This window comes from Cotesia glomerata, linkage group LG4 (assembly GCF_020080835.1).
Source record: "Cotesia glomerata isolate CgM1 linkage group LG4, MPM_Cglom_v2.3, whole genome shotgun sequence".
NCBI classification, from domain to species: Eukaryota; Metazoa; Arthropoda; class Insecta; order Hymenoptera; family Braconidae; genus Cotesia; species Cotesia glomerata.
In genome coordinates this window covers 14,689,346-14,704,887 of record NC_058161.1, presented here as the reverse complement: position 1 = coordinate 14,704,887, position 15,542 = coordinate 14,689,346, and the positions used below count along the sequence as shown (strand labels likewise).

The following is a 15,542-nucleotide window of genomic DNA, read 5'->3' as shown; positions in this document are numbered from 1 at the left end:
TTGTCACGCTGATCATTGTTCTTATGGTCGCGCTCGACATCTTTCTATCCATCTCAAAAAGAAAATTAACAAAATGACCAGGAAGACGGTCAGGAGGATGTCCAACACGAGCACGACCATGATGTTCAGCGCGACCGTAAGCATGATATCCAGCGCGAGCACGAGCGAGAAGTTCAGCAGGACCATAAACATAATAATGAGCTAGATCAGGAGCAAAATGATCAGCAAAATGTCCAGCGCGACATGAGCACGATGTCTAGCGTGAGCACGGGCACTATGTTCAGGAAGATGTCCCGGACGACAATGAGCAAAATGTCCTGCGCGATCACGAGCAAGGTAATCAACGTGACATTGACCAAGATGGCCACAAAGATGTCCCGCGCGACCATGAGCATGATGATCAGCGTGACAATGACCAAGATGGCCAGAAAGATGACCCGCGCGACCATGAGAACGATGGCTAGCGTGACCACGAGCACGATTTTCAGTGCGACCACGAGCACGATGCATAGCGTGACCATAAGCACGAAGTTTAGTGTGACAGAACGCACGATGCCTAATTTGATGATCGGAAAATTGTCTCACACGACCACGAGCATGATTCCCATCAAGACTATGAACTCGATGTTTGACGGGACTGTCGAGACGAAGCTTCGATTCCCGTTAAAACCGAGAAATTTGTTTCAAAGTTTTTCAGCGATATCGGGCCGTTTCCTTGTCGCCTGTACCTGACCGGGGTTTTTCTGCGGTTTTCCCCAATAATCGATCACTGTGTCTTTGTTTCAAAGGGCACAGGGTTCATGGAGGTACATTTTTCCACCAATAAGTCGGCCCCAGCCGCAAGTATTCCCAACGTACCTAAGTTCCATCCCCAACATACCATTCCCCTGTTGCCGATGTAACATAGTTAATTAAAAAAAAGACATTAACTAATTACAAGTAAAAAAAAAAAAGAAAAAAAATTAAACTTTTTTTTGCATGTTTTTTATTTCATGAAATTCATTTTAATTATTTAAATTAAAATTTTTTATATAAATAAAAAAAATTAGATAAGACTTGAAGTTGGCTCATGTGATATTGTCAAAATTATTATTTATTCTTTTTTTAATTTTAATCCTCAATTCCGATTGGTTAATTTTAAAGTTAAATAACTCCGAAATGACTCAAAATTTCTGAAATTGGTAGAGGAACTTTCTGCTCAAAATCGCTTTCGCTATCTAATTATTCTCGCTGTGACACTAATTCTAAATCAACCTGTATATAATCATATATATGGGTTAATTAAGTCATGCTGATCAGATCTTATTATATATGACTAGCTTTTACCCTCGGCTTTACTCGCATGCTAGATAGCGTTGAAGTAGCTAGATTTTGAGATTTTTCGACAAACAATTTTTTTATTTTTCGTAAAAAATAATTTTTTTTTTAATAAAAAGTATCCTATGTTACTTCTAATACCTCCGAGAATATGTGTACAAAGTTTCATGATGACCGGTTAAGTAGTTTTCGCGTGAAAACGTAACAAACAAACTTACATTCAAATTCATAATATTAGTAATATTAATAATTAGTAATAACGATTAGTAACGATTCCATATATATATATATATATATATATATATATATATATATATATATATATATATATATATATATATATATATATATATATATAGACTTATATTAGTCAAGTATAATTAGGTTTAATCATATACAAGTCTGTATATAGTTGTACATAGTTATATATAGGTTTATATATATAAGCTCATATAACTATATATGATCAGGCAAAATTATTTTTTCCTGGGAAGTCATTTCTCAATGCCATTTTGAATTATTTACTTGTATGGTATTGATGTCGCTGTCAGTTTGAGGAAATTTCACCCCTGAGTAAGACAAGTAAGACATTGTTTTTCTTAAAAACATACTTTGAAGGCATTCGAATCAGAAGTCGCGCTGCAGGCCGACTGCTAGGTAATAATACTGTTCACAGAGGTCATTCTATTTGTATGAACATAAATTCTATATATCCGCAAGAAAATTTGAATGAAATAAACTTTAAAATTGAGTTTCTAACTAAATCAAAATTTTTTCTAACTTATTCTTAACTTTGTCTGACTAAATCCATGCACATTCAGTTTTGCGAAACTTTTATGAAATAATATTTTATTAATTATATTTACGCATTTTATAGATTAACTTATAAATTTGTATACATTAAAAGAATATTCATTAATCCTGAAAAAATTTGGGGTATTTAATGATGCACGTCAAGGGCGATTAAAAAACTTTTTTTTTATTTTTAAAATTTCAACAAAGATTTTTTCAACTTTTTAAAAATTATATCGGTTCCTTGGTATTTGTTTGTATTTCACATCTTTTTGTAAAGAATAAAAGTTATTGAAATAAGTATTTTTTTGTAAAGGGCAAATGTTATTGAGATGATTTTTTATGAACGTGGACTTGGCGCAACTTTTTGCAGTGAAACTATTTTTTGTTTGAATTATATTTACGACACTGCAATGTCAGTATGTCAGCATCTTCACAGAGTTCGTATAAACCTTGATAGCCAGAGCTTCTTACCAACAAGTTGGTGTCACTAAGTTGCCACCAACTTAGCGAGAACGTGTCGTCAACTTCTGACTATGTAACTGTAACGTTCTAGCGAATTTCGAAATTTATTTGACGGTTCTTAGAAATTATTTTTATTAAATAAAACCTCGATCATTCCGTTGCAAGAATTATTTAACGGAGTGACGAGGAGATAAAGAAATTCTGCGAACGCCATCGCGACTCGAATTCAAAACTCATGACGCTGCATGAGATTCGGGCCTCGATGGTGTTCACTAGGGTAACCTGAGATGCGGCGTTGCGACATTTAATTATTAAAATCTATTGTACTGGATGCAAATCCAGAGGAGTCTGCCCTGAGCAATCAGGCGACAATCATCTTGGGGCTCCGGACGTATGTCCGGTGCCATCTGGCCCAAATTATATAATTAATTAAACAATTTACTTTAATTTTATATAATCGTGTGTATTATTTTAAATATAATACCCTTAATAATTATTCTAAAAATTTATAGAGTATCTAAGAGCAGGGTGCGCCTGGAATCTATAGATCTCCTATAGACACCTGCCTGGTAAATTATAAAAATATGAGCTGGAAAATCCAGAACGTAACAGTAACTATTAACAAAAAGTTGGCTACAACTTTCGGAGATACACAACGCCAATCTACTGCCGTAACGTGTAGCCAAATTTCGTAAGAAACTTGTCATCTTCACAGCAAAAAAGTTCAGAGAAAGTTTTTACTGATAAATTGGCGTCAACTGATAAGTTCATTTCCAAATAGTTGCTGTTAGTCAACTTAGTGGCAAGTTGCGGCCAACTTGACTTTCGGATAACACTAAATGGTAGTAGTCAGTACCTACAGTCGGGTAAACACCATTCTTTTTATACGATAAGTGTTATTAAAATTGTTACAAATTCATGAATACTCATTAACTTTTTAATTTTTTTACAAAATACAATGTGGGTTAGATTGGAAATATGAACGGGAGAAGTAGACGGTTTTCCTTACTTCCATCTTCTATAATTTGAAATAATTTATTTAATCAATGAAAAGAGTTGTAAACTTAAATGTACAATAAAATGCGTAAAGTAATAAATTTTTCAATAATGAACCGACAGAATAAAAATCTTGATCGATATAGACTGATATAATAGGTGTCAATAGTACTCAAAGGACTAACAATCGATGAATTTATAGATAAATTTTGCTTGAAATCAGTTCTTTTGGTATTTAAAAAGAACAAAATATTGCAAAAATATACAAAATTATGAATTTCTTACTTTTGGGGCATCAAGTATCCAAAAAGAACGCCCAACGTGGGGCTCGAACCCACGACCCTGAGATTAAGAGTCTCATGCTCTCTACTTTTTTTTAAAAAAAGTTTATTTGCTTTCATAAATTACAAAATTTGCTTAAAAGCTAAGAGGCTGCAAACAACAACTTAAAAACTAGCCATTTCAAATCACTTAGACTCTATAAAGCCATTAAATTAAAATTGCAAATTGGTCTCCATGATTGGAGCAGCTTATTGCCAACACAAATTTCTATAAGTTACGTTAATTATGATCTAGTTATAAATTATTATTATTGTTTAAAAACTATCTAATTTCGACCAAAAGTCTTTATATAAAAGTGGAAAAGATTTTTTTTTTTAAAAACCACTATGAAATCAAATTTAGTTGGACCTTAAAAATAAATGAATATATATGTACACTATTTACAATGTGAGTTGTCCCACTACTGGGTTAAGTAAATATGCAGACGTCTTCTAAGTTCCTTGCGATGCATAGATTCTTCGGTGAGCCACCAGTATTTATCATAGAGTCTATGAGAATCCATTTTGTCTCTCGTAGGAAGTGCGACGGAGTAACCGAAGTCACACCACTTAGTTTTGCGGTCATCTGGCCCAAAGGTTATTTTCTTATTCGCTTTATGTCGCTTGTAGTGAAAGATAAGCGGCACGTTGTCTTCATCTTGGATGAGGCCGTTTTTGTCAAGAGTTAAAAAGGCTTGAGGTGGTAGCAAGCCAGTTTGATTTCTTTCCAAGAAATCTTCGTCAGTGAAGACTGCTAACTTCCTGATGGACTCATTATTTATCAGCACAATTTTGCTGAAATAATCTCTTACAAGCTTGATGATGTGGTTATCTATCCTGGGTATATCAGCAATGTCATATATTGTGGCATTACTGATAAATTTTTTGTAGCCAGATTCAGCGGTTCTATAGGCACCAATACATGCACGAAGACATTTTCTCTCGAAGACACGGAAGTTCTCCATTACAGCTGCGCACGTGTTCCACCACACTGGAGCAGCGTAAGTCAAGATTGGTCTAATCAGAAGTAAGTAGCAAATTATCTTTGTTTTCCTGCTGAGATTTTTATTGTAAAAAATCCGACCATTGGCTTTGAATGCAGATTTGGCTCTTGCTAACTGAATATCCGTATGGAATCGAAGTCTGAGTAGATGATCAATGTGAACACCAAGATATTTAACCACGTTTTTATGGGGAATATCAACCTTTACGTTGTTGTTAGGCGATAGAGTGTTGATTTTGAACTCTTTAAGTTCTGTCAAGGCTTTTTTACTAAGGTGGTTTGATTCCCTCCTAAAGACTATCGTTTCACACTTATCTGGATTCATTCTAAGATTCCAGACTCGGTAAAAACGATTTATTTCATTGACTAGGTATTCTAAGCGATTTTTAAGAGTTGAAGGTTGTTTCTCAGCCACTCCAATTATCAGGTCATCGGCATATGCGATAGCAAACAAGTTATCATCTGTGTCAAGTCCGAACGATTTCAGTAGAGCCATGATGAAGATGTTGAAAAGTATCGGAGAATTAACCGTACCCTGTTGCAGACCTTCAAGTATCTCGTACTTTTTTTTAGACAAATTGACTCCGTCCCAGGTGCGAAACGATCTGCCTAAAATCATGTCGGTGATAGTTAGTACTAGCCATTGCGGGAACCCTAGTTTTATTAGCTTGAAAATTAGACCGTTGAGCCAAACGGAGTCAAACGCCTTTTCTAAGTCAATCAAGGCCACTCCGATCCTTAGGTTCTTAGAGAGGTAGTTTGACAGAGTGTCTAAGATTTTATGTACGGCATGTGTGGTACTATGCATGGCGCGGAAGCCAAATTGGAGATCGTGCATAATTTTTTTATTGCTGCAAACTCTAACGATATGGTTGTTTAAGACCATTTCGAAAACTTTACCAAGGTTTGATGTTAAACTTATAGGTCGGTAGCTAGTGGCTTTACTTGGGTCTTTGTCCTTCTTCAGTATGGGTAGAACTTTAGCGTCCTTCCAGGCTGTTGGAAAGTAAGTCAGGTTAATTGCATTATTAAATATAATTATCAGTGCTCGAATGATTTTAGCGGGAAGATGTTTCAGAATGATCGAGGGGATCTCATCAGGGCCACTTGAAGTTTTATTTGGCAGTTTCTTGAGGATGCTAGTCAACTGGTTCAAGTTAGTGAAGGGCAATTCTTCTTCAGTCTCTATCGTAGGGCTCAGGGCACTATTATCACTAGAGAAATTAGTAAGAGTTGAGCCGTCGGCATGTCTGGAGATGAGAGAGTTTTTGACTATTTCAGCTTCTCTGTCAACAATGATTTTTAGTTTTGCGCCTTCCTCAAGGTAACGGGGGGCATTAATGGACTGGTAAAATTCACCGATGACGTTTAATTTGTCAATTGGCTCAGTTATTAAAAGCTCTTCTCCAACCAGGTGTGCAGAGTTGATGTCAATCGTTCCATTTTGACAGACAGGATTTGTGACTTTTACCCGTTGGGCAGCTATTGGTGTAAACTTTTTATTTCTAAGGAACCTATTGATTTTAGGAAAAAATGCAGTAGGGTCCTTGTGGTTGATTTGTCTAAGTTGACCATTCCAGTAACATTCCACAGACTTGTTCATTTCAATTCTGAGCTCAGACTTAATTATATTGATATTAAATTTTAAGTTCTCAATAAGTTCTTTTTTATCCGGTCTGTTAGTTTTATAAGCTTTGTGAAGAAGATTAATAGCCTTGCTTTTATTTTTTTGAAGCTGTTTGATTCTAGAGTTGAGGTACTTGAGAATACTGTCTTCTTTTTTAAATTTTGGAGCAGTTTTATTCATTGCTTTAAGTAAAGTTTTGGACACCTCATCGATGCTACTATTTACTTCATCTTTAGACATATTTCTATCAACTGGGAGATCTAAAATGAATTCAGTGTCAGCAATTTTTTCAAATTTTTTCCACTTGATCGCCTTTAGATTACGTCTCTGGACTTCGGGAATGTTGTCTTGAAGATTATTACACGGTAGAATTGTTGAGAATAGTAGCGCTTTGTGGTCACTGTCATATTCTGCAGTTCTAATTTTATTGTTTGCTTGTAGATTAGTTAAAGTAAGGTTGGTGATGCACACATCCAGGTAAGTTTCTCCAGGAGTGAAAGAAGGGAGATCAGTAGTGTAGATTTTGGCATTAAATTTGCTGGCACTTTCATGTTCCCATTTTCTGAGATATTTTCCTCTTTCGTTATCCACTCTGTCACCCCAATCGGTCCGACGAGCGTTAAAGTCACCAGCTAAAACATAATAGTGATTAGGTTTATTAGCATTTAATTTTTGGAGTAAATCGTTTAGCTCTTGAATAAAGATTTTTCGGTTCGAGTTAGTTGCATAGCAACTGACAAGGAAAATTTTATTGGTTGCCGGTGGTACAGGCGAGAGTTGAATTATTGTGAATTCTAATAATTCGTTATTTATTGATATAGGATATCTAATAGTTTGGTGACCTATATTTCTTCTGATCATAATAGCAGTACCACCACCTTGTTTTGAGTTTGGGCGGTCTGTACGTATGATTGAGTAGCTTTGAGAGAGCATGATGTGCTTGCTCGTTAGCTTAGTTTCTGAGATAAAGACAATATCCGGTTGGTATTGCTCTATTCTGGTATATAACTCAAGTCGACGAACATTATGTTGAAGTGAGTTCACGTTTATAGCCATTAGATTCAAGGCTATATGTTGTCCGTGAGGACTGCTGTTTTCTGGAGATGGAGAATTCAGGGAGTTTGACTTATCCATGTTGGACTCCTAAGAAGTTGAACAAGAAGTCAATTCTCTGCGAGTTGTTCGCTATGCTCTGATGTATACTCGCACCCATAAGTCTGATTTCTTTAGATAGGGAGCTGATTTCATTTCTGAGTTGGTCGACGCCACTCTGATCTTGAGTTTCTTTGTATGAAGCTTGTTGTTGTTGAGCTGGATGGTGGAATTGCTGCTGGAATTGCTGTTGAAAATTAATTACCTCTTGGGAGTGACGTTGTCTAAGTGGGGGAAAATTCTCCCTACTAGTAGTCGCTACGTTAGCAAAGGACAGCTGAGGATTTATTCCCCTGTTTAAAACCTCAATTCTTCTGTCTAGTTGCCTGTTTTTTGACTGATTGCTGCCAACATTTGTAACTTTAGCGAATTTTATGAATTCACATCCAGCATAATTAGCTGGGTGTCCAACTTTTTTGCAGTTAGCACATCTGAATTTTTCTCTGGTTGTTTCATCGTTCAGAGGGCACTCTCCAGGAATGTGTGACTCTCCACATTTAACACATCTGAACTCCATCTCGCAGTTCGCAGCAGTGTGTCCGATTCTTTGGCATTTTAGGCACTGGAGAACTCTATTCTTTCGAAGGCGCTCCCATCTGGCTTTTAGTGAGAGGACATTTCTAATTTTAAATAGTTCTTTTAGACTACTTTTTTGGGTAACTTGGACAATGAGGTGCCTACCAGGATTATTATCTTTACCATTAAATTTAAGCTCGGAAACTTTTAAAATCTCAATATATGGGATATTTTTACTTTTTAAGTAATCAGCTACTTGAGCTGGTGTGAAATCTTCACTGATTCCTTTTAAAAGGACCGATTTAGGTCTATCACCTTTAGGGGTATAGGTGTAGTATTGGATTGAAGCTTCCTTCAGCGTTTTTTTAATTGTTTCATAGGAAACTTGATTAGACGCTTGAACCGAGTGTAATCCCTTTGATAAGGTGATTACAAAGGAATCCTGCTCTATATTGGCTATTCTAATAGAGGTGACTGTTTTACTCACTGCTTCTCCAGGAATTAATATCGGTGGTGGTCTATAAGTTTTTTCTTTTACCACCTCCTGTGTATTATTTTTTTCAGCAGTAGATTGGTCTGCATTATTATCATTTGAATTAGTCGGAGGAATTTGGGACTCCGTTTCCATGCTATCAAATGGGGCTGTGTCGCCATCTATCGAGAGCGGGTCGAACTTGTTTGTCGTGCTAGGAGACGCGTCAGTCAAAGTATTTAGTAGATTACCTTTGTTAGTTTTTGCCGGATGCGTAAAGCCGTCAGTATCGATCTTTGTTATCCTCTTGTTACGTTGATTTGTCAAATTGGGAGTGGCATTGTTTTTAACTGTTTTGGTACCTAGGGAGCCACTATTCTGCTTTTTATCTTGGTTTAGGAAGGCACGTTCAAGAGCAAACGAATTTAGAGGCCAACGTGGGCTTCTTTTATCAACTGGGGCGGCAGTGTGCGCCGACGCCTTACGTTTTTTTGTTGTGGCGGATTCCGCCATCTTGGGCGGGACTTCAGTCATCCACGGTGTTGTAAATTACGAATACTTTCGATATTAAATTAATTTTGCACATAGGCAAATTTTACACAGAAACACTAATAGCAGTGCTACAGAGTAGTAAGAGATAATTATTTAAGATTTAGTTTGATAATATTAATGCTCATACACTCAAAGCAACATCAAAGCCACAAGACACAGTCGGAGGACGAGATGTGCACACGACGGCATCTGTGTTAAGACTAGTCTGATGCTCTACCGACTGAGCTAGCCGGGCAACTGAGGTACCCGGGCACTGCGGTTCAATAAGGATTAGAAAACAAACAGAAATTACAAATTTCCGAAAAAATAGAATATTGTGTGACTAGGGATGAAAAAAAACGATTTCAGACCAGAGTGAAGTTGCCTGCCCGAGCGAAGCGAGGGCTGGCCTCACTCGGTCTGAAATAGTGTTTCTTCCCGCGTCACACATATTTTTCATATAAGTTGCATTAAAAATGCTAGTTTCAATGTCTGGAGCCAACCAGAACTCGATAGTTTCAAACTAATACGGAAAATACCATTTTATTATAAAACTTATAATAAAATAGAAAGTAATAGTTTATTTTTTAATAAACATCATTCGTAAATTGAATAGTTTTCTTTTGTCATTCTTATTTATGCTTAGTAACGGAATTATAATATGTCAGTACGGATAACGGTTAGAATGACTAGAATGACAATTATAAAGGTATAAAATAAACAAAAGATACTTTGATAGAATTGAAAATAGAGCTGAAACTTCATCTCACGGGCAGAAAATCGTCATTTTCTGTCCGCCGGGAAGGAATGATTGATTCCTGCCTGGCAACAGTCGCATTGGTCTGAAATTGTCTAGTTTCGGTTGGCTCAACAGGCATTGAAACTCGCATTTTCAATGCAGGTTATATGAAAAAAATTTTTTTCATTTTTCGAATATTTTTATTGTTTAAGAATTTATTTATTAGTAAAAAAAAAAAAAAAACAAATAATTTTGAAGAATGAAAGCTAAAGTATTGTTTCCTAAAATATTGAATTCTCAGAATTTAGAAATGAATCTGAATGAATATGTACTTATTATATTTTATGTAGGGATAAAAGACTATATTAATTTTTAATAAGAGTTCAGCAGAGAACGGCTGTTATAAGCTAGGTTTAACTGATATTGTTTAGTACCTTCCTTGTCTCGACTTATACGATCTTCATTACAGTTCGATGGTTTGAACGATCCAATATCAGCGAAACTACGACTATAATGATAAACTACAATACTGACATCACACAAAAAAAAGTTGTTTGTACATTTGACTGGATCTACCTGCGGGAATGTATATCGACCCCCTGAATCCGAATTTGAAATCCGTTTGGCCCGGTCACCCTCCAGATTTGAGTAAAATGCAAAAAAACAAAAAAAAAAAAAACAAAGGCAAAAAATTGCGAAAAACAACTCGAAAGAGATGTTCAACTTAATCACCAGGCCATCAAGGTGAAAGTCATTGACAAGGCCAACAGGATATTTGGATCAATGCTATCAGTTAGCCAAATGGTAACGCTCTACAACACATCAGTAATACCTGCTGCAGTGTATGTCTTGGGGAACATGTATCCTCAAGAAAGAAGAACAACCATGCTGAAGAAGTGCCATGATCTTGACGGGGATGTAAGGAAGCTGCTTATCTCTTACAACATGAAAGGAAGAACATCTGCCAGGTTATCGACATATATTCCATCGTCTCGAGGAGGCCTCGGACTGAAGTCGATCGAACATGAGGTGGAAGTCATGTATGTAAGAAAGGCAGCGTACTTACAATCTCACCAGGACCTCGAGAAGACGCGGGAGAGGTATGACCGGCTGATTGCTGCTGGTTGGAGAAACCCAATGGGGGATGCCAACCATGTCCTCGACAAATACCAAGTTAACAGTCGAGACCAGTGATTGCAGTTTCAATTGGCTTAGCGAAACGAATGGAAATTTTGAAAAAACGTTTTTATATGTAATAGATAATTTAATAAACTATTTCACCACAAAGCGTTTTTTTCAAAAATTTCATTCGTTTCGTGAAACCAATCGAAACTGCAATTGCTCTGCTGTTGGGAGTGCGACAGAGATAGTTCCGTTGAACTCCGTGAGAGCAAAGCGAGAAAAAGATGGTCTCGCCTGTTAACATGCGGGGAAGAAGAGTGGATGAACCAGTGAGGGACTATTGCAGTAGTTTGGCCAGAGAAATCGAACACCAACAGCTGACCTGGCTTATGAATGAGTGGAAAGGGTGCAAATATGCAAGAGTCGTCGATGAGAACGCCAACATTATGGCCTGCCCCGCGTTTATATCACCATACATGGAGAGGTGGATGTTCTCATTGATACTCAATGCAGCAGAAGAGCAAGTCGCAGGACTCGTTACATATACCAGTAAAAAGTGTCGTATGGGGTGTGAAGTGGTGGAAACAGCGTACTACGTTGTATCGGCGTGTCTAGTGCCGGAATATACAACAAGACATGACAATGCGGTTCGCTGGTTCATAAAGCACATACTCTACGCAATGAAGGCTCCCAAGTCTCTATCTGACCAAATCCATCTGTCAAGGTCATTGATGGTAGCAGAGTTCATGTGGGGAGCGAGGACAGTTAAAATCAGGGCTGGGGTTCGCATCATGACTGACGTGAAACTCCATCATAACAAGCTGCGGACATCATGATCATCCTCTCAAACCCAGACGAAGTCATCGTGCTGGAACTTGCAGTGTCACACCTGCAAAATATAAGGCTGCAGGAGACGATCAAGAGAACAAGGTATGCTAAGAACTCTGTGGTACCAGTCACTGGGGCCAACGTTAATGATGTTGGTCGCGACTACAACGTTGCTAACATCCTAAGAGAGATCCACAGATGCCCTGTTTACCTGGGTGTATATGTCCGGAGCATTGGGAGAAATCCTAAATACTGAGGCGCATATCAAGGGGCAGGCAATCCTGGGAAAGTTGGGCCTCTCAAGGAGAAGTATTGACCTGTTGATGAGGAGATGTTGCTTCGCCGTAGCCAAGGAGTCAACCAAGATCTTGATGCGGAGGCTGAACTATCGACAATAGCTATTATCTATAGATGTCCATTATTTCAATTAATTACTACATAATATTTTTGCTTACTTAAATGCTATCCATAGATTTCTAGTATTTCAATTAATTATCAGTTGCTTTGCTTTCTCAATAACTGCCATAAAATGTTTACTCTCTCTCTATAATTCCATAGTTTAACATTATTTAATCTATCTTTTACTTGCTTTGTTTACAGATTAATTTCACCTATTTTAAAATGTATTTACTTAGCCATATAGAGGTCACTATTGACTATGTATGATTCAAGTTATAAATAAATAAATAATATACTATCCCAGTAAAACTGGGTGTCTTGGTATTTGGAGCCCTGGGTGAGATATTGACAACAGAAGAACACCAGCTATCCAAGAAGATCTTAAGCAAGCTGGGAGTGTCACAAAAGCACTGGGATATACTAATGGCCAACATCGCATTGTCAGTGGCTAAGGCCTCTGCCCAAAGCCTCATGCATAGGCTTCGGCAATGAGACCGTCTTTCATCGCTGTGAAGCACGCCGTTTATCCAGAGCCTCAGGAAGTCCGCCGGAGAAGACGACCAAGCCAACCAAGGAGCTGTATGTATTGTATTATTTTAAATAAAGTGATTGTATATACTATCGAAGAATACATTTTTCGTGACAGCTAAGTTACCAAATAAAGTAAGGAAAGCATGCCGTAATCGATATACCATGTTACTAAAACGTCAAAGTTTATATAAGGAATCCGCTGACAGACGCGGACTCGGTAATGACGAGTTATGGAGTTGAAGGACAGGAGACAGAAAGGCTACCCGAGGAAGACTTCGGTGCCTACTGCAAGAGATTGGCACGTCGGGTCTCCGACCAGCAAGTGGATTGGTTGCTTGATAAGTGGAGATCGATGAATTATGGAAGGCTTGTAATCAAGGGAGAGGAGTGTATCCGGTTTCCAGCATACAACTCCTTCAAGATGGAGGACTGGATCGCGAGGAGAGTCCTTGAAGCAGCTGAGGAGCAGGTCCATGGCCTTGGGGCACTGAAAGAAGTACCATGCAGGCTGGGATGCCTAAACGTTGAGACAGCGTATCATGTCATCTCTGCATGTGGGAGACAAACGCATCTTACGAGGCATGATACGGCTGTGAGCTCGATAAAATTCCCAGCATTCAATTCCTTCAAGATGGAGGATTGGATTGCCAGGAGAACCCTGAAAGCTGCAGAGGAGCAGGTCCACGGCCTTGGATCCATTACAGGGGCTCCATGCTGGTTGGAATGCCAGAACACCGAGACTGCCTACCACGTGATAGGTGCATGTGGGATGCAGACCCACCCTGCCAGGCACGACTCAGCGGTCAGTTGGATAATAAGGACCATCCTAGAGGCAACGAGAGCCCCTGAGGACGAAAAGCTCAGCGCTTTCAAATCCCGAGCCTCGTTTGACGCCGAGTACCTGTGGGAGGAGCACAAAGTTGAGATCTGCGCGGAGCCAAGCGTCAAAAAATATTCGTCAAAATTCTTTATTTTAATTTAAAATAATTTAAACAATTTAATAATTGATGATTTTTACTTATTTAATAAAGTTAAGTAATAAAATGACTTTGGTATTTATTACTTACCGGAATAAATAAACAGATTTGGCAATAGCGCGCTTGATTATACCCATAACAGAGACGTGGATGAGTGTTGAGTTAAACATTTCTCTCTCTTTAACTATACTTCTATCCTTTTCTTTTTTCTCAGCTATTGACGCGATGTTGTCAAATCTTTATTCGAATAAATGGCTGACGATAAACCAGTTACAAACATTAAATTTGACTTAATAAGTCTCGACAAAAGTTTGTCCGCCATAAGAGCCCGTGTATAAGGAGATAAAATATGTGATTTTTAAAATTTAATATCTATGTAACTAAACGGTGAATCTTTTTTAAATTTTGGGATTAGATAAATGACGTATTTATTTGTACGTATATTTAATTTCAAAGCTCAAAGTTGGAAATTATTTTTTACATTAGATTCGCTCGAACTTCTTTAAAGAAAAAATTTTTCTTTATACGCCCTTTTGATTTTAGTAACGCGATAAATAGGCAGCGTAGTCATGCATATTATGGGAAATAAATTTTCAGTAAATTTTTGAATCGCTTTTTCTCAGAAAGAATTTTTTTCTGAGCTATTTTTATCATAAAATAACAATTTCGCTAAAAAATTCAAAAACCCATTTCCGCGAACTTTGATTGCATAAAATTTTTTATATACATGGAATTGATGAAGATTTTTCACGATTTCATTGTAATGATATCCCTAACGTTCATGTAAATTTTCAGCTTCTTGGCAATTTATTTAAGGGTACTCCCCTATCTTTCGAACTAACTTGACCACACTATTAGTGCACAGACATTTTTGCCTAAGTCATTTTTGACGAGACTAATTGACATAGACATCATTGTCAGAGACATTTTGACGGGCTAAAAAAGGACGGCCTGCTAGGTACACAACCCAGTCAGCAATATACCGTCTTACAAGGTCTTTAAGATCAGTTTAACATGGTAAACAAATCTTAGAGGCCCCGTTGTTAGCTAGGAAGAAACTGCATATAGGTACAAAAAAAGCAAGTTAAAAATTGCACTAAATGAAGAAAGAGTATTATTTTTAACTTAAATTCAAAATAACTGCAGTTTAGTTATTTTAATTTTTATATTTATTATTGTAAACATATATTATACAATATTCTAGAATTATACAAATCTACTTATATTATAGATATAATTTTGAAAAAAAAAAGAACATACAGTATATTCTATGGCAAGGAATGAAACACGATGATTTCGACTAGTATCCAAAGTTGACTGAAAGCTTCCAGTTAATTGTAGACAAAGTATCTCATTTATACTTTGAAATCGTGTTCCCTCCCATATTACAGATTTTTTTTTTTTAATGATATCTACATTGATACTAAATTTCGGTGTTAGAAACTAGTCAATGATAAACTAATTCAACGTGAATGACTAGAGACACTACTAACGGAAGGGTTATTTATAATTCACAATTGAACGAAAAAAAAATAGTATACTGAAAACTTAAATAAAGTTTTATCATAAGATTAAAATTACCACGTATGAAAATTGTTAATAAGCTTTTCCGCTAATTAAAAGCATCCATGGTTTGCTAATAAACAAAGTTTAGCTTTCTCTAAAGTCGTTCGAAAATGACCCTTTTCAATTTAATTGCCTACATCGAAACATTAGAAATGAAAATTGTAATACCAATATTATAAAACAATATGT

General features: G+C 36.9%; 1 protein-coding gene across 1 annotated transcript; it reads left to right on the top strand.

Moving 5' to 3' along the window:
- Positions 1-12,492: 12,492 nt before the first annotated feature.
- Positions 12,493-13,808, top strand: LOC123262834. Its single transcript, XM_044725305.1, has 2 exons — positions 12,493-12,858; positions 12,926-13,808. Exon 2 carries the CDS (start codon positions 13,031-13,033, stop codon positions 13,790-13,792), a length of 762 nt encoding a protein of 253 aa, XP_044581240.1. The 5' UTR covers positions 12,493-12,858; positions 12,926-13,030; the 3' UTR covers positions 13,793-13,808.
- Positions 13,809-15,542: the final 1,734 nt, after the last annotated feature.

Bases quoted from the DNA above. Each gene is read 5' to 3' on its own strand.
- LOC123262834 (XM_044725305.1), top strand. From the start codon at position 13,031: ATGACGAGTTATGGAGTTGAAGGACAGGAGACAGAAAGGCTACCCGAG.